Source organism: Euleptes europaea, chromosome 9, assembly GCF_029931775.1.
Source record: "Euleptes europaea isolate rEulEur1 chromosome 9, rEulEur1.hap1, whole genome shotgun sequence".
Taxonomy (NCBI): domain Eukaryota; kingdom Metazoa; phylum Chordata; class Lepidosauria; order Squamata; family Sphaerodactylidae; genus Euleptes; species Euleptes europaea.
Genome location: NC_079320.1, coordinates 22129681 through 22155592, shown reverse-complemented (window position 1 = coordinate 22155592; position 25912 = coordinate 22129681). Strand labels below are relative to the sequence as shown.

At 47.8% G+C, this 25912-nt stretch overlaps 1 protein-coding gene across 1 annotated transcript; it reads left to right on the top strand.

The window, feature by feature from the left end:
• Window positions 1–241: 241 nt before the first annotated feature.
• DDIT4L (DNA damage inducible transcript 4 like) lies at window positions 242–2044 on the top strand. The gene is made up of 2 exons (XM_056855754.1): window positions 242–360; window positions 1552–2044. The coding sequence occupies exons 1-2, from the start codon at window positions 273–275 to the stop codon at window positions 2031–2033; spliced, it is 570 nt and encodes a 189-aa protein (XP_056711732.1). The 5' UTR covers window positions 242–272; the 3' UTR covers window positions 2034–2044.
• Window positions 2045–25912: the final 23868 nt, after the last annotated feature.

Here is a 25912-nt window from a genome sequence, read left to right as displayed (position 1 = left end):
AAGTGCATCTAAAGAGTGGCAAATCCAATGCAAAACCTTCCATAGTAATTCCCATTACGGTTTTAGTTAATTCCTTGAATCTTCCTATAGCGTGCTGTAATTCTGCTGTTTCTTCTCTGTGCCCCCACCCCTTTCCTTTTGTAACTTTTAGGTGATGCGTTTTTCTTCTTTTTACTTGTAGTGGCCTTGCAATGAATGGTGGTGTTTTTCTCTTTTGCAGTAAACCGGGGCAAGTGTGCACGCTGCCTGGGGTGAGAACTGTCTTGGTCAGGATGGTTGCCACTAGCACCTTAAACAGTAAAAACTCTGTCTGTATCTCGGCGCTGATACAGCAAAGTTTTCAGCATGCAGCCTTAACGGGTGAGTGCCTTTGCAGTGCCATCCTAAGTAAGTCTACTCAGAGTCCTACTAAGGTCTGTTCAGTGGTGCTTACTACTCCCAGGAAAGTGTTCTTAGGCTTGGACCATTGGCAAGGTTGGTGGGTAGAGTGCCACTAACGGAAAGTGAGGCTGCATGAAGAAGGCTTTTCTCTTCTGAATGTTTCGTTCTTTGCTTAATCAAGAACTTTTAAAAGTTGTCTTTCTCTTTAATTGAGTTGTCATCCAATTAAAGTCTCTCTAGGTAATACTTGCATTTTAATTGACTTTATTAGCTTGCTTGCTTCCTGTAATGAGTGAGAAGCCATTTTTGAAAGAGATATTGTTTAGTGAACATAAATTACCCTTCTCTTTTGGAAGGAAGACATTATATACTGTCTTCTTTCCCTATTACGGTTAACATACCAGAAGCAAAATACCCTACAAAAATAAAATGTGTGTGTAGTGGGCCTCACTGACAACTCTCACTTGCCAGCTAAAGTTGATCCCCAAGGGTTTACACATTGTCCATTCAAGTTGCAACCTTAACTGTTAATAAAGATGGTAATGGGATATTGACTTGGATCTTCAGAGTTGCTAAGGTTGACTTACAATTGAGAAAAGTAACCTTAACAGTAATTAGGCCTGTGAAGAACTAGATAGAATAACATATTGCAACTTTGATTGGTGGTGTTCCTTATTTTTTCCGAGCATGTAAAAAGTTAAGATTGGATCCAGTTCTTAAAGTATATCAAAGAGTTCCTGAACTTAGTGAACTAAAGTTGTGTGTGTGTAAGTAAGCAAGCAAGTTGGCTCTGCTTTTTGACAACCTGCCAAAACTTGGTCTTTAGACACATGGTATGGTCACCTGCCTCCTAGGAGTCTACGCTATCTATGGGTCATTCTGCTGACGACTTCTGTCCCTGTTTTTACAAAGCCCAGATGCTGCTGGTGGCCCCCCAAAAAGCTCTCCTCTGTTTCATTAAAACTTCTCCTGTAGCCAGTTGATATGAAAGGAAAAACAATTTAATAGGCTGCATCTTATGTATTCGAATTCAGAGACCGTAGGCTGCTTTCTAGCTCTGAATATATTGCTGAACTATGAGTTTGCTAACTTAGTTACTTGATGCTACACAAATGTAATGCTTGGCTGCTTGCCACTGAGAATTGTTTTCTTCTCCCCTGTTCCTTGCAGACTTTGACTACTGGGATTATGTTGTGCCAGAACCCAACTTTAATGAGATGGTGTTCGAGGAACGGACGTGTCAGAGCCTAGTTAGGATGCTGGAAAGCTGCCTGTCGAAGTCAAAGGCCAAGCTGCACTGCTCCAAGGTCCTGGTCCCTGAGAAACTCACCAGGAGGATAGCGCAGGACATCTTGCGCCTCTCTTCCACTGAGCCATGCGGCTTGCGAGGCTGCATTATCCACATCAACTTGGAAACCGGAAATATATGTAAAAAGCTGGATAAAATTGTCTATGACCCTACCGTTGTTCCTACTTTTGAACTGACGCTAGTGTTCAAGCAGGACAGCGGTTCTTGGCCTAGCTTCAGGGATTTCTTTCCCAGAGCTTGCTTTACAGGTGGCAGCAAACGCACACTCATCCTGAGTCCTGGCTTTCGGTTAATTAAGAAAAAATTGTACTCCTTGATAGGGACCGTTGTCGAAGAATGCTAGGAACATCTCTTTAAAAAAAACCTTTTCGATATTTGAGCCGACAGCCCTTAGGAAATATGAAGCTTGATACCTCAATATTTTTTTTAAGATGACTCTGGCTTGCCCTTTTGGCAGGGCAGCCAAAAATCTCTATGGGCTGGCAGAAATCTCAGCGCAGCTAGGTGGTTATTGGGCGGAACAAGGAGCACAACTTATTGATATACTTGAAACATTCCTTAATTGGTTAGCATCAGCTTGGCAAGTCTGTAAAGGAATCTGCCTGTTGCTAGCTGTTGACCTCAATGCTACCAGCAGCCCTTACCATTTGGTCTGGGTGGCTTTTAAAAAAAATTGACACGGAATCCAAAGAGCTTAGATACCTACTGGCTTGCTAAGCTTCAAGAAGGACTAGGGGAAGTTAACCCTAAGCTTAAACCGCTGACAGTTTTCCCCTAGTATGGGGCACTTTGCAAATACCAAAGCTATGGGAAGATGCTTGTAGAAGCTTTTGCTAGCGCCAAGAGGAACAGGGAAGGGAGAAGCACATCCTTGGAAGGAGATGCTAATTAGTGTGAGGGATTGTAGCACTGGTTGCTTTCCTGTACATGCTGATCTGGTCAGACCTGACAGTTTTCCCATGAACTTGGTAAAAGTCTGACATGTCGATGGGGAGTCTTCCTAAGGAAGTGGTTTAGAGAAGACCAGCTCACCCTAAGTGTCTTGAAACTTATAATTGCACTACAGCTCAACAGCATGTATCTGAATGTCTGGAAATGTGGTGGTTTGTGTTCGTGTTTTACATGTGCCAAAAGTGTAAATGTGGATCCAAGTACAAAATGTTAGTTTGCTGTGGGCTGAATCCTCTTCCACCAGGTGATTCTTCCATGAAGACTTTTCTCCATTGGAGGAAGGCTTAGAAATCATAGGATCTAACCTTTTATATTTAATTTTGCTGCAGAAATATTGGTTACTCTTGGATGGGAAAACCCCAACTACCTCAAGTCGTTTTGAAAACAAAAATGTTATCCTACTGAAGAGTTTCCTTTTCTTGTTGCTTTCTCCCTCTGTTTAAGAAACATTTTGCATAATACTATTTAATATAATGCTCTTTAGTGTAATGAGTGATGAAATCCTCTCAACACCGCAGACCCTCAGCCCTGCAGATGGTTTGGAAATATTTTTGTGACCCTGTAATGCTGGCTTCACACAGTCTTCACAAAAGATCTCAAGTATATCTGTAACTTGGTTCTGTTTTCAGTGGCTGATTTAATTAGCTCTGTCCCGTTACCTTTTACCTCAGCCAAGAAACACTAAGGAAAAACTTCACAACCAAAGGACAGAGAACGTCTGACCTACTGCAGGGCTCTTCTCCTCTCTCCACCCACCTATCTTCAATACAGACATGGCACCGGTATGGTTGAGCTAACTTTTGTCATGTGTGGAGCAAGGTCTTTACGTAAGGTTCATCATGCCAGCTTGTCCCCCTTCTCTTTCATGCGCTCCTGGTTCCAGGCTAAAGCAGGAAGGTTCCTTGGTACACCCTGTGAAAGATTTCTTCTCAAGTGCAACGGGGTGTGGAATCCAGTTCTTCAGCTGGCCTCTCTTGCCTGGGCTTTGATTTCCTGGTGATTCCTGATTTGTAAACATCCACACTCTGGAAGAGGGAGCTTACCAATTTCTAAAGCTAACAAAAGGTAGCCAGTGTCTATTGTGTGGTGCTAAGAGATCTTTCTTGGTTCTAGAATCTTGTCCTTTAGATCTCGCATTCTGCTGTAAGCTTTGCCTAGTCCATCTCTAACCATAAGTGTGTGTGTGTGGCTGTGCATATTTCCGTTTCCCAGAAGAGAAACCTGTTAGCAAGCTGTGCTTCCTCCGTTAGGAAAGTACTCTGGGGGGACCAGATGCTAAATGGAATGGTGCAGAAACAGGGCTAATAGGAGAGATAGTAGCAGGCTTGGCTTGTTTTATGCATTTGGGTGACTCTTGTGATCTTGCCTTGTACAAAAAAAGAATTGGGATTCGTTAAGCTGCCTGCTGGTGACCGTTCTGGTTCCCAACCATCTGTTAGCAGCTGATGTCGGGGAGAAACTGATCTGGACGTATGCAGGTATTTCAGATCTGTTGCCCTGCGCTGCAAGTGTTTGATCTCTTCTCTTAGAATTTATGTGACAAATGTAAATGGGGAGGTTGCCTAGCGATTGACTCATGCACCCAACTCTCAGTTGCAAATAGCTCGCTTAAGTCGCTAGTTCTGACTGAAACTGACACGCTGCTCTACTCCCAGCTACTAAGCCTCTGAACAATTGGTTTAGGACCATTGTGAACTGGTGTTGCACTTTTTGCTTTTAAGCTTCTGGTGTGGAAACACCACCTTGTGTACATAATATGTCTGTGTTTTTGGATTTGCACCGATAACTGCTTGGACTCATACAATGTTACTGGCTTATGCCTTGGCTTGGTGCAATCTTAGTAAATTACTAGTGTTGATCTTAGAAATCAATGGTTTTTATTGAAGTTTGTAAATAAAGGAATATTTTAAATTCTCTGACCTTGGACTTTTTCCTTTAAACCTCTGTAACTACACTGACATGTAATGGGGTCCTCGGGGGGGGGGGCACTTTTTTGGAATGCACACGAAGTAGGTGTACAAGCAAAAGAGTATGAACTCTGCACTTCAGACATTCATGCTGTGATGTTTTTCTTCATCAGAGTATCTCCAAGGTGAATAGGTTGGATCCATTGGTGTTTACTGTAGACAAAAAGAGTTTAGATCCATAGAATATAACTCTGCGCTAGCCTGGGCTATCCAGTCTTGGCAGATCTTTGAAGCTAAGCAGGGTCCGCTCTGGTTAGGATTTGCATGGGAGACCGCCAAAGAATTCCAGGATCATTACATAGAAGGAAGCAATGGCAAACCACCTCTGTACATCTCTTGCCCTGAAAACCCCACCAGGGGTTACTATAAGTCAGTTGTGTCTTGACTGCCAAAAAAAGGTGACTCTACACCCACCTGCCCCCCAGAGCAGCTTTTGACAGGATAAGGGAACCTGTCCCCCAGGACAGCGCTGGGTGGAGTTGGAGGTCTGCAGTGGAAGAGAGAATGGGTGAGAACTCCCTCCTCCTGTCTACAGAAATCTATGCAGGGATCCAAGCCAAACATAAATTTCTGTGCACTGGTAACCCAAATGCATAAAATATTCCATGGAAGCTTACGCACCACTAAATTTAATCTTTCAAAATGCCACAAGATGACTCCTTTTATGTTCATTGCAACAGCCTTCCTCCCTACTTTGAGGGAGCAAAATATGAAAAACACCTGTTTCAACAGCCAGGTTCTTATTTTAATATGTTTGATGACTGGAGTTTATCAAACAAAATTGTTCAACAAATGACTGTTATTACCAGCCAATAAAAGCGCTTAATTAAAATTTAGTATATTAGGGGTATGTTTGGGTTGGGGAAGAGTGGTTCTTTAGCTCACTGTGAAAGTTCCTGGAGAGCCACGGATAGCCGGAAGCAAGCTGAATCAAGTGACATCTGGAGCACCGGCCACACCAGTAACTTTGATCGGCATGAATACGCACTCTGGTGGTTAATTTAAAACATTTTTATACCCCCTTTCCACCTGATCAGGGTCCCCAAGGCTGCAAGCATAAAAGCATTAAAAGCAATCTAGAAACATTTAAAATTACAAAATAATTCAATAAAAATAGATAAGCAAATAACACCAATACCAGGGTGGAGGACCAGTAACCATTATTGGGAGTATGCCAAATGAAACATAGAAGTCTTCACTCACCGGCAGAAGACACTGATAGAGGGAGACAAATCTTCATGGGCAGGTTGTTCTAAAGTTTTGGCGCCACAACAGAGAAAGCCATTTCTCGGGTTGCCACAGTCTAGCCTTGGAGGGTGGGGGCAACTGAAGGGCCTTTGAAGATGACCGGAGTGAACTGATAGATTCATATGGGAGAAGGATGTCCTTGAAGTCTGTTGCTCCCAGACTGAATAGAGCTTTAAAGGGTTAATACCAGCACCTTGAATTGAGCCTGGAATCGAATAGAAGCCAGTGTAGATGGAACAAGAGCAGACTGATACGGTTCCTACAACCCACACTGGTCAAAACTCTGGCCACAGCATTCTGTAACTTCTGGACAGTCTTCAATGGCAGCCACATAGCATCTAATCTAGATTAGTAGTAACAAGCAGTGAATCGACACCTGTTATAAAAGTTACAGAGTACCCAGGTTGGGTCTGAGCCCCCATCCTGTATCAGTCACAGTTGAGTGGGTTTCTTTATTTCAATTTGTAGTCTACCTTTCTCACTAGGGCTCAAGGTGGGTGGACACCTCCCTTCCTGTGTGTATGGTGCTTGGTTAGGAGCAGGACCATGGGGTATGTGGAGAAGGGGTTCAGCTGCCTGTACCCCCCACACACACACACTCCAGTTTCCCAACTTGAAGCAGTTTTGGGGTCCTATTTTGGAAAACTTGCATGTTCCATGAAATACATGTGGGTTTCCCTAACAGGCCCAATAGTAGCCCCCCCCCCCCGGGGAGGGTCTGTTTCAGGCCCAACCAGTATACTATAAGGTGAAAAGAGCCCCCACTGACCAGGTCCTGCTGCTGGCATTGCAAGTGTCACTTGGCTCAGCTTGTTTGGGGCCTTTTTTAAGGTCTTGATGTTAGTAACGTTCTGTTTTATCAAGTCCGTGAGTGCAAATCTTCAGGTTTTCATGAATTTGTTTCTTTACTTGATTCATAACCTACCTTTCTTCTCAATGGGCACCCAAAACAGGTTACACAGTCCCCCCCAGTTCATCCTCACAATGACCCTGTAAGGTAGGTTAGACAGAGTATGGACTGTGGGGTATGGGCAGGGGCTGTGGCTCAGTGGCAGAGCATCTGCTTGGCATGCAGAAGGTCCCAGGTTCAACCCCCAGCATCTCCAGTTAAAGGGACTAGGCAAGTAGGTGATGTGAAAGACCTCTACCTGAGACCCTGGAAAGCTGCTGCCGATCTGAGCAGACAATACTGACTTTGACAGACCAAGGGTCTGATTCAGTATAAGGCATCTTCATGTGTTCATGTGACCCAAGGTCACCTGGTGTGTGGGGATTCAAACCTGAGCTTCCCAGATCCTAGTCATAGAATCATAGAGTTGGAAAGGGACCAACAGGTTCATCTAGTCTAACCCCCTGCACAATGCAGGAAATTCACAACTGCCTCCCCTCCACACACACCCAGTGACCCCTACTCAATGCCCAGAAGATGGCCAAGATGCCCTCCATCTCATGATCTGCCTAAGGTCATAGAATCAGCATTGCTGACAGATTGCCATCTAGCCTCTCCTTAAAACCCCCCAGGGAAGGAGCACTTACCACCTCCCAAGGAAGCCTGTTCCACTGAGGAACAGCTCTAACTCTTAGAAAATTATTCTTAATGTCTAGACGGAAAGTCTTTCTATCTAACTCAGGGGTATTGAACTCAATTGTTATGAGGGCTAGATGTGACATAAATGTCACTTGGTCAGGCTGGGCCATGCCTCATCAGCTCAGATTGAGAGTGGGGAGGGGATGGCTGCCTCGCTGGCTGAATAAGAGCTCCCAAAGGGGCTGGATATGGCCCGAGGGCCATATGTTTGACACTCCTGCTCTAACCACTTGTGGGCATTTTAGTCCTGTGCATTCCGTGGAACTTTTGAAACAATCGCTGTAGCTGGTATAGGAGAAGCTGGACTCCCTTGTGCATAAGAAGGAGGTGGAGTCTGATCTGGAGAACCGGGTTTGATTCCCCACTCCTCCACATGAGCGGCGGAGGCTAATCTGGTGAACTGGATTTGTTTCCCCACTCGTACACACGAAGCCAGCTGGGTGACCTTGGGCAAGTCACAGCCCTGTTAGAGCTCTCTCAACCCCACCTACCTCACAGGGTGTCTGTTGTGGGGAGGGGAAAGGAAGGGGATTGTAAGCCGGTTTGAGTCTCCCTTAAATGGTAGAGAAAGTCAGCGTATAAAAACCAACTCTTCTTCTTCTTCTTCTCCTCCTCTTCCTCCTCACCCCATGTTATTGCATGTCATTGCAAAAGCATTACCAGGATCCCCAAAACAGGGTGTAAAGAATTAAGTGATTGGTTCCGCATAGCAAGAGGAGGTTCCAGTTAGTGTTTCTGGGACATCACACCCGCATGGCCTATGTCATGAGAGGAGTTTAAAAATAAGTTTGGTATGAGGTTGAGGGAGGGTGTGTGCTGTTTGAAGGGGGAAAAACACAGGAGGTGATCCTAACTTAAGGATCAGTGTTGTTTGTGAGCGTTCAAGCCAATTTCTGTGGGCCTACTGTGTCCTAAAAGCTACAGATTTCTGAGAAAACTGAGAAGTTTTCCATGGAAACAGTGCAGACAGTTCAAGGTGCCTGCTGGCTGGAAGGAGGTGATCCCTATTTAGGTCCCACCTGACTAAACTTCCAGAATACCCTCTGGCCTGTTCTCAGAGAAGCGTTACAGTCAGCTATCCAGTGCTGTAGTAGAGTTTCTGTACCGGTTTCAAAGAAAAATGGTCATCCGAAGGGGAATTTGTTAGAGAAGCTGTTTTTCCTTGTTAAGGATGCCATGCACATCCCGCCAAATCCCACTGGTTGACCTGCCTATTGATTTGAACAAAGCCAGGTTGTGCTCTATAAACAAAATCTGTAAAGCTGTCCATGTTTCCTCTAGAGAGGTTGTGATGTGCGCCCACAGGTATTTACTTTGCTCGAGATGATGCCAGTTTTCTCTGGAGTTGACCATCCAGTTGGCTCACATGGATGATTTGTTCGCAATTTAAATCGAACAGTCCTGAGATTTAAAACAGGTTTATCTGTTTGGCATAAGGCTGTTACCACACTAGGTATTCCCAGCGATTTATCAAGAGTTTGGAAATTTTATAAAAAACAGCGCTTTAAAAGGGTTTTTGGATACAACGGCTTATAAATGGTTGGGTGACATCTTCACAGCTAAAGGGGCCAAACAAAGTGCAAACAGTATTTTTTATAACAGTTTCAAACTCTTAATACATCGCTGGGAATACATAGAAAGTGCAAACAGTATTTTTTATAACATTTCCAAACTCTTAATACATCGCTGGGAATACCTAGTGCGGTAACAGCATAAATGTCTTTTGCATAGCAGTCTGCAACTGAATTTATTCACGAAGAGCTGGATGTGGTTCAAAATGTGCCAGGCCTTTTAGCATAATTTTCAACAATAAATCTGCTTTGGCATTTGGTTGTAAAGTGAGCACTGAAGTAATCTCTGATCCCTTTTGGGAATGCTTCAGAGTAGTGATTCTTTTAAAAGAAAATTTTAAGAACATCGGGGGCCTTTCCCTGCTAGGGTAGCCAACACCAGCTAGGGAAATTCCAGGAGATTTGGGGGCAGGGACTGGGGAGGACAGAGTTTGGGGAGGGAAAGCTCAGTGGGGATGTCATGTCACATCCTCCGTTGGCATATCCTGTGATGTTACATCCAGGTCAGTTTATTTCCTCCCCTTCCAGTGAGGTAATTTCTTCCCCCAAAATTCAAATTTGAAATTTAAATTGCCTGCCTCATATCACTCAACCAAAAAAATAAAAACAACCCTCTCTCATAACTATCTTTAGGTTTCTCCTCAGAGTTAAGGAGAAAAATATGATCTGAAGACCCATAGGAGAATGCCGGCTAACAGCAGTCCTATCCCTCTCTCAATCTTCTAACCTTTAGTATCTTTACAGGGAACTTTTCAGTTTCTCCTGGGCTTTACAGTATATCATAGGAGAAATGGTACCATGCAGCATCCATTTTCTGTAACTAGGACTTCCATGTCTCTAGACTTTAGGGTTCCTCCAGGGGAACTGATCTTTGTAGCCTGGAAATCAGTTGTAATTCAGGAAGAATGACAGACCTTACCTGGAAGTTGGAATTTGTGATATCAGCCATTACTCTCCCTCACCTGCTAGGGTTTGCCAGGTCTCTCTTTGCCACCTGCGGGAGGTTTTTGGGGCAGAGCCTGAGGACGGAGGGGTTTGGGGAAGGGAGGGACTTCAATGCCATAGAGTCCAATTGCCAAAGCGGCCATTTTCTCCAGGTGAACTGATCTCTTATCAGCTGGAGATCAGTTGTAATAGCAGGAGATCTCCAGCTAATACTGGAGGTTGGCAACCCTAGAACATGCCCATATGCCCAACAGCAAGAACATATCAAAAATGGCCATGCTCAAGAGGCTTGAACAATGAAAAATAAAAGAATATGGTTGAACAGAAACAAGCAACATCCAGCACATCTACTCGATATATCACCACATCAATTAGAAAGAATTGCATGTGTGGAAAATAATGATAGCAATTTTTTTGCCTCCACGTATCAAATTATGACTTCTAGGAGGTTCTTTATCAGATAGGCAAAGAGCGCATTTTACTTGTGTTTGATTTAGATGAAAGGGGGGATCTGTATTTATGACATTAGAATTTTTAAAAATTGTCCAAGTAATAGAGCTATAAATAGGCACCAGCTAAGAGGAAACAATTTTTTTAGGACTATTTGTAACACATTCTAAATGCTTCATTTGTATGGTTTGCACCCACAAAATGATGTTTAATAAGCCTTGGCTCAACATCAGTTTGATGTTTACTTAAGAGAAGTACATCTATTTGAGAGAGTGATTAAAATCCAAAAATACATAAGCGTTATAGTATGTAAACAGCGATTGCGCGCTCTTTCTCTCCCTCTCTCTGGGATTAAGCCAAATCCTTCTGAAATGCTGGCAGAAAACCCACTCACCATGAGACCAAAGAGGAAAGTGGTAAACAATCCCATTTATCACTAAGCTCAGTTAAGTGCTGAGAGGTGTGAGATTCAGCAACTGGTCTATGATGAATTGTCACAACCCTTCATGCTTCTCCACTGCAGAAAAATGTATATGCAGAGTGTCTCTCATTTAACTACATGCATTCCACATGGAAGCAATCAGTAACAGACTACTGCTAAATACTGCATGAGAACAGCATCTGTATTGCATATCATTAAAGTGGGGGGGAGAAATAACTCAACATACACAGTAATTGTTCTGACAACAACTTTCAAGATCATTCCTTAAATATGATTGCCAACCTCCAGGTAATGCTACAAAAAACCAGTACACAGCCAATGATCAATATATCAAAAATGCTATTAGATAAGTTAGAACATAAACGTGTCAAAGTATCACCCTACATACATATGGTGAATATAAGTGAGCAAACAACATACAAACCAACCAACAAACAATGAACACATATATACATGAGCAAATCAGTCCAAAAGCTGAAACAAGATATTTCAGAATATACTAAGAAGTCTCCATGAAATTGACCAGAGTAAGCAATTGCAACAAGGGCTAAATTCACTTGTAGCAATGACTTTACAGTACTGGTGATCTTTCTTACCAATTTCCAGGTAATAGCTGGCGATCTCCTGCTATTACAACTGATCTCCAGCCGATAGAGATCAGTTCACCTGGAGAAAATGGCTGCTTTGGCAATTGGACTCTATGGCACTGAAGTCCCTCCCCTCCCCAAACCCCACCCTCCTAAGGCTCTGCCCCCAAAAGCTCCCACCAGTTGCAAAGAGGGACCTGGCAACCCTATTCCTTAAACGATGAAAAATCTAAAAAGCTCTACTGAGTAGATAGAAAAGTTAGATGCAGCTGATTTGTATGGGGGTTACCGCACTTGTATTCCCAGCAATGTATTAAAAGTTTGAAAATGTTATAAAAAAATACCTTTCGCACTTTCTATGTGTGAGAGTCCCCAACCTAGCTGGGCAAACCTCGCCAAATCAATTGCTCAGACTTGAATGCAGAAACAAAAGATTTATTGAAGGCTTCAGATAGAGAAGACAGTCTCATGGATTCAAAGTTGCGAGTGACTAGCTTATCGGGGTTACAGTATTTATCTACTACAGGGCATGAAGGTTCACACGCAAGGCATGGGAGGTTACAAGGCAAAGCGGTGCAGCACAAAACATCAAACAGACCCGAAGAGACAGTGAGGGCTATCAGCATTTCAAGGCCGGACTCGGCCCGAGGGAGTGAAGGCAGAAAGCACAGCAGGGGAGGAGAGGTGGCACCTGGGCGCCATGGACGAGGCGGGGGACTCAGGAAGATACATGGAGGTGCGAACTGCTTGTACGAGTTCAAAGGGGTAGAGATGGCAACAGATAAGAGCCAGAACCAGATGGCCCTCACATTCTGCCCCCCTTAAGGCCCCCCTCCCGCGAGTTCGGGAGGCCGAGGCTTCTCGGGGTAGGCGCAATGGAATTCGTGTACTAGTCGGGGGGCTGCCATATGGGGGGCTGCGACCCATTCATCGTGTGCAGCGCCCAGATGTTTCCACCGTACAAAGTAAAACAGTTTCCACTTTTTCCACTTGGAATCTAAGACCTTGGACACTTCCATGTGGGTATCCCCTCCCACAACAGTGGGCACTTCAGGTTTGGAAGGGGGGTGGAACTGGGGAGCGGAAACGAAAGGTTTGAGTAGACTAATGTGAAAAACGGGGTGCACGCCCCGAAGGGTTTTGGGCAGATCCAGCTCCACAGTCACCTCGTTAATCACCCGGGTAATGGGAAAGGGACCCACATAGCGGTCATTGAGTTTCCTACAGGGTCGGAGGGAATGCAGATTTTTTGTGGAAAGGTAAACCTGTTCTCCCACCCAGAGTTCCCATCCCTGCGTTCGGTGTTTGTCGGCCTGCTCCTTGTATTTCCGCTTGGCCCGTTCAAGGTTCTTCTGTAGCCAGGGCCAGGTAGAACTGACCGCTCGTACCCATTCCTGCATCTCAGGCACTGCCTCGAGTTCGGGGGTGACGGGGGCGGCACCAAAAGGGCCGAAATCAGTACCGTACACCACTCGAAAAGGACTAAACCCTGTGGAGGAGTGGGGGGCATTGTTGTACGCATATTCGGCGAAAGGTAACAAGTCCACCCAGTCATCCTGGTGGTAATTGACATAGCATCGGAGGTAGCACTCGACCACGGCATTCACCCGTTCGGTTTGGCCATCAGTTTGAGGGTGGTAGGCAGACGAGAGACCCCGTTCCCCCACCCCCATGAGTTTCAGGAAGGCTCGCCAGAACTTGGCGACGAACTGAACCCCCCTGTCGGAGAGGACCTTCCTGGGGATCGAGTGAAGTCTGAGGACATGGGTGACAAACATTTTGGCCAACCCCTGTGCCGACGGGAGTCCCGTGCAGGGGACAAAGTGGACTTGCTTGGAAAAGAGATCAGTAATAACCCATAGTACGGTTTTGCCCCTGCTGGGGGGTAGATCGGTGATGAAATCCATGGCGATTACCTCCCATGGCCGGGCGGGGGTCTCCAGGGGTTTCAGAAGCCCTGGGGTTTTACCCCCCCTGTTCTTGGCGGTGGCGCATATGGGACAGCTGCGCACGTACAGTTCCACATCCGCCCTCATGCCCGGCCACCAGAACTGTCGTCTCACTAAATGTAACGTCTTGACAAACCCAAAGTGACCGGCCAGCTTGGCTCCGTGGACCAGTCCCAAAACCTCCTTGCGAAGGGAGGCGGGGACATAGAGTTTCCCTCCCTGCACCCACCAGGATTCCTGTTGCTCTATACCGGATGGGAGCGTCTGCTGCTCCGCTTCCTGTAGGGATGCTTCTCGGAGGCGTTGCTGAAAAGCCTCCGGAATTCCCTTGAGCGAGGGACCACTGGGGTGGCGGGTTTGTGACCGGGTGGAGACCGCCAAACCAAGGATCTCTCCCCTTTGCTCAGGAGTGAATAGCGAGTCCACTGGACGATCAAAATCGTTGCGGTACTGGGGGATCCGGGATAGGGCATCCGCTAGAGCGTTTTCCTTGCCGGGCACGTGTTTGAGGGTGAACCGGAATTTGGCAAAGAACTGAGCCCAACGTATTTGTTTGGCGTTGAGCTTTCTAGCCCCTTTGAGGGCTTCCAGATTCTTGTGATCGGTGCACACTTCAAATGGGAATTCCGCCCCCTCTAGAAAATGCCTCCACACAGTGAGAGCATGCTTGACTGCCGCGGCTTCTTTCTCCCAGATGGCCCAGTTGATTTCGGACTGGGTAAACTTCTTGGAGAAATAGGCGCATGGCCTTAAGGCGCCGTTTTCGTCCCGCTGCAGAAGTGCCCCTCCCATAGCCACATCGGAGGCATCCACCTGGACCACAAACGGTTTGGTACAGTCCGGGTGGGCCAGGACCGGCTCGGATGAGAAGAGTAGCTTCAAGTCCTCAAAAGCCTGTTGGCAGGGAGGGGACCACTGCAAGCGAGCCGAAGGCAAAGCGGCATTAGCACCCTTTCCCTTGGTGCGCAGGAGGGAAGTGAGGGGAAGGGCCACCCGTGCAAAGTTGGGGATGAAATTGCGGTAGAAGTTGGCAAACCCCAAGAACTGTTGCAGTTGCTTACGCGTGGTAGGGGGTTCCCAATCCCGTACTGCCTGAACCTTTCCGGGATCCATTTCTAACCCCTGGTGGGAGATTACATAGCCTAAAAAGGTAATGGAAGGCTGGTGGAATTCACATTTAGACACCTTAGCATATACTTGTGGGCCCATAACCGCTGGAGGACTTCCCGCACCAGCCGGACATGCTCTTCCATGGTTTCAGAATAAATGAGAATATCATCCAAAAATACCACCACCCCCCTAAATAACAAATCATGTAACACTTCATTGATTAATTGCATAAACACACTCGGAGCCCCAGAAAGTCCGAACGGCATCACTAAATACTCAAACATGCCAAAACAGCTCGAAAAAGCCGTCTTGGGTTCGTCCCCCTCTTTTATGCGGATGCGGTGATAGGCTTCCACTAAATCCAGTTTGGTGAAAATCCGGCCCTCCTTCAATTGTGCTAGCAGGTCTGGAATGAGAGGGAGGGGGTAAGCGTTAGACTGCGTGACAGCGTTGAGTCTCCGAAAGTCTATACACAGTCTTAAGTCGCCCGTTTTCTTTTTAACAAAAAAGGCTGGGGCGGAGTACGGAGCTTTGGAGGGACGGATGAAACCCCTCGCCAAGTTGGTGTCCAAATAGTCCCGCAACACTGCTTTTTCACTGGGGCTCATGGGGTATACCTTCCCCTTGGATAACTTGCCGTCTCCAACAATTTCAATCGCACAGTCAGTCTCCCGGTGCGGGGGCAGTTCGTCACACTCCCGCACATCAAAAACATCAGAGTACTGGGAGTATTCCGAGGGCAAGTTAGGGGTATTGGGAACGGGTCCCGGGGAACCCACTAGGGCAGCCGCTGGGGTACCGGGCATACGATCCCTGTCATGCATGGCGCAGGGATTCTCTGGGAAAGTCAGGATTCGTTTGACCCAATCAATGGAGGGGTTGTGGCCCCGCAGCCAGTTCATCCCCAAAACTACGGGGGCAACTATGGGGGCGATGGTAAAGTACAGTTGTTCCCAATGCTCCCCCACAGTCATGACTACCACGGTAGTTCGGTGAGTGACGGGCCCCTTCTTAAAGTCACTCCCGTCCATCTGGGAAAAGCGGAGAGGACCCGGGAGACGTTTGCGGCGGACCTGCAACTTCCGGGCCGCCTCCTCACTAATCAAGGTGCGGGCGCATCCCGAGTCCACTAGCGCGGGGAACTCTAAAACTGGACCCCCTTTTGGTAAAGAGAGGTGGACCCGGATATAAACATTATCCTCTTGGGCGCTTACCATCGGTGGAGCTCCTTGCACAACGGACGGAGCGGTCTGCTGAGGAGCCCCCCTTACAGCAGACCGACGGCGTTTTTTGCCGGCGTTTCCCACTCTTCCTCCTCGCTGGACGAGGGGGACGAGGTATTTGTAATCCGCGACTCGGCAGAGTCAGAGGTTGCATTGGTAATCCGGGGTCCCGATGGACCCGCCGAGTTGGCGGCCCCATCCAAGGCGTGCGCGTGTAGCGCCGAGGGAGTGCTCCGTCGTCCCGGAGCGTTGCTTCGGCGTCGGGGTTGACCCTCGGCGGGAGCCTTCTCTGGTTCACTCGGGACGGGCCGAATGGAAGCAGGGCGTCCGGAGCGGGACGGGCATTGGGAGGCGAAGTGACCTTTTCCTCCACAGACCAAGCACACCCCTGCCTCGAAGCGTTTGCGGCGCTCCGCTGACGTGGGGCCGCTACCGCCTGGGGTACGGGGTTCACGGACCCCACTTGATCTGTCCCCTTTCGGTTTAAAGTCGCGGCCGGAACGTTGCTTGGACAAGTATAGGAGCTGCTTCCTATTTTCGATGTCGGCGGCGTGGCGCACCCAACCCTCGACATCAGGGGGGTTACCTTGCATAAAGGCCCAATGCTGCAGGTCCGGGTTCAGGCCCTCTCTAAAACACTGCACACGGGTAGCCTCACTCCAGTCCAGAATCCGACTCGATAAGGACTGGAACTCGCTCGCATACTGCGCCACCGACTTAGTCCCTTGGCGCAGTTGCATCAGAGCGGCTTTGGCCCGCTCCCCCAGATTCGGGTCCTCGAACCGGTTTCGGAGGGCGATCATAAAGTCATCCAAACTCCGTAGCACAGGGGAGCGGAGCTCGTACTGTAACACCATCCACGCGGCCGCTTCGCCTTGCAGGAGGGAGGCCACATACTGGACCTGGGACTCTTCGGAGGTAAAGGTCCGGCCCTGCTCCCGCATAAAAATGTCCACTTGGACCATGAAAAAGGTCAACTGGTCCCCCGACCCATCATACGTGATTTTCAGGTCCCGGCGGGCCGGAGTGCTGGGAGGAGGCGCGGGGGGAGCCGCCGGTGTCCCATCCGGAGGGTTACCGGGCGGAGGCTGAACCTTCAGTGCGTCCATGGCAGCAGCCATCTCCTGCATCACAATCTGCATGGCATCTATGCGTTCCACCATGGCTTGGCGTTCCTCCTGCCACTGTCTCCGCTCCTCATCCATCAGAGCGTCCCTACGAGCGGGGTCGTCCTCGAATCCCGTACCCGTCAAGGCCAAGCGGCGGTGCTTTGCCTCGGTCCGGGAGAGTGACCAACCTTTCGGAGAATCCAGCCAAGTGTTAAAGGTGTTCTTGGGTCTTGTGCCCGGACCCGGTCCCGGGTGCGGCATGCCTGGTACCTTCCGCTTGGCTTCCTCATCCTTTGGGTCCGGCTTCTCCGGTACGCCGCTTCCGTCCGGCGAGGCCGGAGGAGTAGTCTTATCCTCGTCGCCTGGCATTGCTGTCCCGTAGGGCACAGGTGCAGAACGAAGAGGCAAGGACTCGCAACTTAATGTGAGAGTCCCCAACCTAGCTGGGCAAACCTCGCCAAATCAATTGCTCAGACTTGAATGCAGAAACAAAAGATTTATTGAAGGCTTCAGATAGAGAAGACAGTCTCATGGATTCAAAGTTGCGAGTGACTAGCTTATCGGGGTTACAGTATTTATCTACTACAAGGCATGAAGGTTCACACGCAAGGCATGGGAGGTTACAAGGCAAAGCGGTGCAGCACAAAACATCAAACAGACCCGAAGAGACAGTGAGGGCTATCAGCATTTCAAGGCCGGACTCGGCCCGAGGGAGTGAAGGCAGAAAGCACAGCAGGGGAGGAGAGGTGGCACCTGGGCGCCATGGACGAGGCGGGGGACTCAGGAAGATACATGGAGGTGCGAACTGCTTGTACGAGTTCAAAGGGGTAGAGATGGCAACAGATAAGAGCCAGAACCAGATGGCCCTCACACTATGTTTTCCCAGCGATGTATTAAGAGTTTGAAAACGTTATAAAAAATGCTGTTCGCACTTTGTTTGGCCCCTTTAGCTGTGAAGACATCTTCCAACCATTTATAAGCAGTAATATCCAAAAACCCTTTTAAAGCGATGTTTTTTATAACATCAAACTCTTTAATACATCGCTGGGAACACAAAGTGCGGTAACCCCCTATGTCTCAGCCTTGTGTCATTATGCTTTGGGGAGGGGATGGGGGCAGATCTAAATAATGAGTACATATATGTTTTTAATACCACTTTAATGCTCATGACTTCATCCATTGTACCCTGGGAGTGGTAGTTTGGAGAGAATGCTGAGATTTCTTTATTAGCAATCGCCATATCTTCCTGAATACTGCCCTAGAGTCCACCATCCAAAATGGCCATTTTCTCCGGGGGAAGTGATCTCTGTAATCTGGAGATCAGTTATAATTACAGGAGATGTCTAGGCCCCACCTGGAGGCAGGCTAACCGGAAGAAGCAGGAATTCTCAAGTCTGAGAATTGCAAAGAGTCTTGCAAAGAGTCTTGTGTTCCCTTAAAGATTAACATTTATGGCAATATAAGCCTTCATGAGCCACTGCAATATTAACTAATGCCCAGAACAATGCCAATAAGGCCAACTACATTTAACTTTCCAGTTAGAAGAAAAGCTATCACAGAGAACAGGAACAAGGAAAATCCCTTCTTCCTTCCTTCATATGCCTAACATATGTCTATAAAAACCAACCAATCCCATCTGTGGGAGATGCTCTTCCTGGAAAAAAGACATTTTACAACAGGAATTCTTTTTTCCCCATTCTTGAGGGAGGCATTCTCTATCTTTCAGGCTATTCAAGTACCATAGTAGTCATACAATGGGGGCAGGCTCGAAGATGGGCTGTGGTGGGTTGGACCGGAATCCTCTGCAAAATCAAAAAACAGCATCATTTAAAAAAAACTTGTAATGCCTGGTAAAGATGTAATCGTAGATGCCAGGAGGGATGCCCACAGACAACCAACACAGTGCAGAAGTTCCAGAGAGGCACTTCGGTGCGAAGAAAAATCTAAAAACAAAATCCACGTAATACAATTTATTAAGACACAAAATGGTGTCCAAGCATTTCAGTTCTCCAGAATTCTTTGCCAGGCTTTTTTTTTTTAAGTGAAGGGAAGGAAAAAACTATGTTTCAGTCAACGATCTTGAGGCCCTTTGACCTGCTGTTTGAAGAGTCCTGCATATTTACGGTTAGGGTTGCCAGCTCCGGGTTGGGAAATACCTGGAGATTTTGGGAGTGGAGCCTGAGGAAGGCGGGGTTTGGGGAGGGGAGAGACTTCAGTGAAGTATAATGCCATAGAGTCCACCTTCCAAAGTGGCCATTTTCTCCAGGTGAACTGATGTCTGTTTCTGGAGATCAGTTTTAATTTTGGGAGATCTCCAGCCACCACCTGGAGGTTGGCTACCCTACTTAGTGTGGAGGTGATGGGGTGCAGAGTGAAGTTGGTACAAAGCACCCTTGTGATACGCCCTGATACTAGCGGGCAGGAGAAGACAAAATGTTGAACCAGATAGACCTAGGTTCAGATCCCCAGAGAGCTATGACTCTGACTGCATGACTTCGGGTTTTTCTCAAACTAACCTACCTCACAAGGTTGTTGTGGAGTAAAGAAGAATTACATAGGCCACTCTGACCTCCTTAGAGAAAGTTAAGAGTAAAACGTGTAAGGAAGATGCCCAAATTATTTTCTTGAAAGTGGAGTACTGCCTAGGGAGGGAATGCTGCCTGCGCAAATATGACTCTGAAGAATAACTGTATGCATGTATGCTGTCAAGTCGCAGCTGACTTATGGCAACCCCGTGGGGTTTTCAAGGCAAGAGACATTCAAAGGTGGTTTGCCATTGCCTGCCCTCACCTGGGCTGAGAGAGTTCTGAGAGAACTGTGACTGGCCCAAGGTCACCCAACAGGCTTCATGTGGAGAAGTGGCAAACTTAACTTAATTCTCCAGATTAAAGTCCACCACTTTTAACCACTACACCTCAAGAAATCTTGGGAATGGCTGATTCCCTACATAAAACAATAGTTTGATTTTAAGCTTGCATTTACACTATCAACCTAGCTATGCCTGTTTATCACCAGTGGCCCACTAATGAAGAGTAGGTTACATCTATTAGGGGTTCCAGCCTCCAGGTGTGACCTGGGGGTCCCCCAGAATCACAGCTCATCTCCAGACTACAGAGATCAGTTCCCCTGGAGAAAATGGATGCTTTGGAGGGCGGACTCTATGGCCTTGTAGCCCAGTGATGTCCCTGTCTTCTGCAGGCTCCATCCCCAAATCTCCAGGAGTTTCCCAAGCTTGATCTGGCAACCCTACCCCCCCCCATCCTCTGCCCGAGGAGACCTGACAACCCTAACACCTACACTGATTGGATCTTACTCATTTGGTTGGATTCTGCATTTGTTAATGTGACTTTTCCACTATGTTTAGAAATATACACCCATGACTTGACCTTTTTTAAAAAAGGTACCTTTCACATCTGAGGCTCGATGGGTGAGGATGCAATAAAGGGCTTTCTTGGTTGTGGCACCAAAAATTTGGAACTCCCTCCCCAGGGAGCTTTCTCTGTCTCCATTTATTGGTGTCTTCCGCCAGACGGTGAAGACTTTTTTATTCCATTTGGCATAGCCCCAGTAACGGTTATTGGCCCTCGTCCCTGGTTTTAGTGTTGTACGTTTATGAGGTTTTTGTGGAATTCTTTTATAATTTCAAATGTTGTTTTTAATTATTCAAAATATGTTTTCATGTTTGCTGCCTTGGGGACCCTGACCCTGATCATGGAGACAGGATGCATAAAATGTTTTAAATAAAATAAAAAAATTATCTCCCTGAAGTTTAGGCTGCTGCACATAGTTCCCCCTTGCTCCATTTGGTTGCCACGACAGCCCTGAGAAGCAATTTAAATCTAAAACACAACGCCACAAGTGCACAATTTCCTTTTTTACAGACAGATGGAAATCTGTGATCTTCATCATCTCTGTTGCAGCCCTCAAAAGCCATTGTAGATTTTTGAATTTAGACAGCAGAGAGTAGAGTTCAAAAACCCTCTCAGTCAATAATACTCATGGGATGAATTTGGGACTGTGCTCAGGGGGAGTGGGGTTTAACCCTTCCCCCACGACAGATCTGTTTTCGTAATCTGAAATAACCTCCTAGAGAAGCTAGGGGCAAATGTACAAGTATTACGTTTACTGCCTGAATCTTTTCCTATAACGGGGCAAGTAGCAGTTTCACAAGCCATTTTAAATTAGGAAAACAGCAAGAGGGAAAGAGCATTAAACCTCCTCTTCGCCTCCCATACCACAGTCCTCATCAAAATCGGTCCCCGTAGTGGGAGCTATTTACAGCAAAAAAAAACCACCAACAAACAAGCAAAAAACAAACACCCCTTGAGACCTCATGGACTACACATGAACACAAGAAGCTGCCTTATACTGAATCAGACCCTTGGTTCATCCAAGTCAGTATTGTCTACTCAGACCGGCAGCGGCTGTCCAGGGTCTCAGGCAGGGGTCTTTCACATCACCTACCTGCCTAGTCCCTTTAACTGGACATGCCGGGGATTGAGCCTGGGACCTTCTCATGCCAAGCAGATGCTCTACCACTAAGCTGGCCTATTCAAGCTGCTATTGGAGAAAAAAGCAGGGTATAAAATAAGGGTTGTAGTCCAGACATTTTATCTGCTGTTTGAGAGAATTAAACTTTACTAGTTGATGTAGCGGAGGCTGAAGAAGGGTGTGTGTGTGCTACTGACTCTTTCTTCTTTGTTATTGAACACACAGGGGAAGCAGCAATGGCAAGCCACAGTCTATATGTCCAAATAAATGACAGTGAAGCTTTCCACCCACACCCTATTAGATGTTACCTGATTAAAAGTCCTGTTTGGAGCATACAGAAAGGATGTCCTTGCTAATAGCCCTGCAGTCAGGCATAGCCAATTGCAAGAATACACGCAGAATGTTTTCTAAATATCTGGTATGGTGTTTAAGAATAAATTCATCCTATTATGCATGTGGCATTTCTCAATAGATCACTGAAAGCATTCCTGGAGTAATTAGAGTGCGGGGCATTGACAGGATTCAGACATATAGTCGATGTTTTGGTCATTAGCATCAGTGGCAACTTCAGAATACTTCTGACACTGGCAAAACATTATTCTGCATTAACTTTGCAGAGAAGATGAGGGGAGTATTGATTTTGTTGGCTTGCAGGCTTTTGTGCCAATCCTGATCCCAACAACAATCAGTTTTTTTAAAAAAAAAATCAAGCTGGTATCTTCTTTATTTAGAGCATGATCCTGCCACAGTTAGGTATTTTTCAGTCCAATTGATTTCAGTATGGGAGATTTATGCACTGGCTTAACTCTCCCGCTGAAATCAATGGGAATTTGGAGTGCTTCACTTTGGATGGACCATATGCCCCATTTATTGATAGATTTTAATTGTCTGTGATTGCCTAGGCAATCTAAAATAGATCTCTCAGGGTAATATTTAAAAATATTTTTATTTTATTCCCTCCTTTAAAAAAAAAAAGAAATAAATGTTTCTGCAAGTCTGGGGTTTCACCTCGATCTGTAGAAATCTCCCCCTTCTGTACCTGCAGATTTTTTTGATCAGCATTGTGGGACCAGTCTTGGAATCAAATATACAGATTCTAATAAGAGTTGACGTTACATAAATCTCTAAAATTTGCTGGCATTAAGTCAGATGGCTAAAAAAGCAAGTGCACCAAATCCACCCTTTCTTTCCCCTACTCTTCTGTTGGTTTAAAGTTTAAACCAAAGCTTCTTAAACTGTGGGTCGCGACCCCATATGGGGTCGTGTAACTGAATGTGGAGGTCATGAAAAATTTGGCAACCGTAAAAGGTTTCTGTATACCTATTTTATGTACCTATATACCCAGGGTCGCATAAAAATTTCTCAGGTGAAAAGGGGTCACGAGTGGATAAAGTTTAAGAAGCCCTGGCTTAAACGAATGATTTTGACATCGAATGATGGATTGCTTGTGCGAATGGTCCATGATCACAAACATCACCCTACAGATAGAACTTTCATGTCACCTCAGACAAAAAGCCTTTCAATACAGCCAGTTTACACATTCAGCTCTGAACCATCAAATGGACAAAAGTCAAATGCAGAATAATTAATGCGGAGGTACACACAAAAGTATGTAAACCAGCATGTTTGGGTTCATTGTCTTTCTGGCCCACTTACCCTCTTCTGTACAAAGAGATGCTTCTGCTTGCTTACCTCCTCTATGAACTTTACACATTGTGCAATAAGCAGCATTCACACCAAGTTCTGACTAGATTTGAAGTTCTGGGTCAGTTTGTCTCATAATCACATGTGGTTCAATCCCCATTCAATTCTGATATTGTTGCATTAATCCAGGCAATTTTATAATTAATTATTCAAGATGCAATTAATTATCCAATAGCTATACTTATTTATAAAAGCCTCCAAAAGCCCTCTGGTGGGACTGGAAGTCACAGGAGGCTGAGGCCAGGAAAATAGCACTGATGGGGTGGGACCCTCTAAAATACTTGGACTGCATTCCTTCCAGGAAGATTGTACCAAACCCGGGTTGAGAAAGGATATTCTGAGAACAAGGAGCCTGGAAAGTAGGGTTGCCAACTGCCAGGTAGTAGCAGGAGATCTCCTGCTAATTCAACCGATAGAGATCAGATCACCTGGAGAAAAATGGACGCTTTGGCAATTGAACTCTATGGCACTGAAGCCCCTCCCCTCCCAAACCCCACCTTCCTCAGGCTCCGCCCCAAAAATCTGCCGGTGGTGAAGAGGGACCTGGCAACCCTACTGGAAAGTGTTCAGATACAATATGCCTTTGAATACTAGATGCTGGGGATAGCCCAGGCTAGCCCTATCTTGACCGATCTCAGAAGCTAAGCAAGGTTGGCCCTGGTTAGTACTTGGATGGGAGATTACCAAGGAAATCCAGGGTCACGACACAGAGATAGGCCACCTCTGAATATCTCTTGCCTTAAAAACATAACAGGGTCGCCATAAGTCGGCTGTGACTTGACAGCACTTTCTACCACCAACAGGGAGATAGATAACAAGGCAGTTCTGTTGCTCCCTGCTTGTAGGTAGGGCTGTCAAAAAAAAAAATTCGGTACAGTTCGGATTCGGCCGAATTTGACCCTTGTGGGTTCGGTACGTGCCGAAGTCCGAACTCCCCCGCTTCGGATCCCCGGTAATTCGGGGGGATCCGGAGTTCGGGGGAAAATTCGGCCACAGCGCGCCTTCAGAGGGATTCCCTGAAGGCGCGCGGGGGCCCTTTAAACTGATCTGAGCCTCCCAGCTGGGAGGCGCAGATCAGTTTAAAGGGCAGCCCGCCCCCCTTCAGCGGGCTCCGCTGGAGAGGCTCGGGCTGCCTTTTAAACTCCCGGCCGGGAGGCACAGATGAGTTTAAATGACAGCCCGCCCCCCTTCAGCGGGCTCCGCTGGAGAGGCGCGGGCTGTCATTTAAACTCATCTGCGCCTCCCAGCTGGGAGGCTCAGATGAGTTTAAAGGGCAGCCCGCCCCCCCTTCAGCGGGCTCCGCTGAAGGGGGGCGGGCTGCCCTTTAAACTCATCTGCGCCTCCCGGCCGGGAGGCACAGATGAGTTTAAATGACAGCCCCCCCCCTTCAGCGGGCTCCGCTGGAGAGGCGTGGGCTGTCATTTAAACTCATCTGCGCCTCCCAGCTGGGAGGCTCAGATGAGTTTAAAGGGCAGCCCGCCCCCCTTCAGCGGGCTCCGCTGAAGGGGGGCGGGCTGCCCTTTAAACTCATCTGTGCCTCCCGGCCGGGAGGCACAGATGAGTTTAAAGGGCAGCCCGCCCCCCTTCAACGGAGCCCGCTGAAGGGGGGCGGGCTGTCATTTAAACTCATCTGCGCCTCCCAGCTGGGCTCCCAGCTGGGCTCCGCTGAAGGGGGCGGGCTGCCCTTTAAACTCATCTGCGCCTCCCGGCTGGGAGGCTCAGATGAGTTTAAATGACAGCCCGCCCCCCTTCAGCGGGCTCCGCTGGAGAGGCGCGGGCTGTCGTTTAAACTCATCTGCACCTCCCAGCTGGGAGGCTCAGATGAGTTTAAAGGGCAGCCCGCCCCCCTTCAGCGGGCTCCGCTGAAGGGGGGCGGGCTGCCCTTTAAACTCATCTGCGCCTCCCGGCCGGGAGGCACAGATGAGTTTAAAAGACAGCCCGCCCCCCTTCAGCGGGCTCCGCTGGAGAGGCGCGGGCTGTCATTTAAACTCATCTGCGCCTCCCAGCTGGGAGGCTCAGATGAGTTTAAAGGGCAGCCCGCCCCCCTTCAGCGGGCTCCACTGGAGAGGCGCAGGCTGTCATTTAAACTCATCTGCGCCTCCCGGCTGGGAGGCTCAGATGAGTTTAAATGACAGCCCGCCCCCCTTCAGCGGGCTCCGCTGGAGAGGCGCGGGCTGTCGTTTAAACTCATCTGCACCTCCCAGCTGGGAGGCTCAGATGAGTTTAAAGGGCAGCCCGCCCCCCTTCAGCGGGCTCCGCTGAAGGGGGGCGGGCTGCCCTTTAAACTCATCTGCGCCTCCCGGCCGGGAGGCACAGATGAGTTTAAAAGACAGCCCGCCCCCCTTCAGCGGGCTCCGCTGGAGAGGCGCGGGCTGTCATTTAAACTCATCTGCGCCTCCCAGCTGGGAGGCTCAGATGAGTTTAAAGGGCAGCCCGCCCCCCTTCAGCGGGCTCCACTGGAGAGGCGCGGGCTGTCATTTAAACTCATCTGCGCCTCCCAGCTGGGAGGCTCAGATGAGTTTAAAGGGCAGCCCGCCCCCCTTCAGCGGGCTCCGCTGGAGAGGCGCGGGCTGTCATTTAAACTCATCTGAGCCTCCCAGCTGGGAGGCGCAGGTCAGTTTAAAGGGCAGCCCGCGCCTCTCCAGCGGAGCCCGCTGAAGGGGGGCGGGCTGCCCTTTAAACTGACCTGCGCCTCCCAGCTGGGAGGCTCAGATCAGTTTAAAGGGCAGCCCGCGCCTTTCAGCAGGCTCCCCTGAAGGGGGGCCGAATTTGCCGAATTTATTCGCGAACTCCCGAAGTCGCTGAATTCGCCCGCCCCCCCCGGTTGCCCGCCAGTTTTGAGTTCGGATCTGTCCGAACAGAAAATCAGCGAATCAGGGGAAATTCA

What these genes read in the sequence shown, in the direction of transcription:
- DDIT4L (XM_056855754.1), top strand. Translation starts at nt 273, where the DNA reads ATGGTTGCCACTAGCACCTTAAACAGTAAAAACTCTGTCTGTATCTCG. An exon ending in TCAGCATGCAGCCTTAACGG is followed by an intron (nt 361 to 1,551) that starts GTGAGTGCCTTT and finishes TGTTCCTTGCAG; the next exon opens with ACTTTGACTACTGGGATTAT.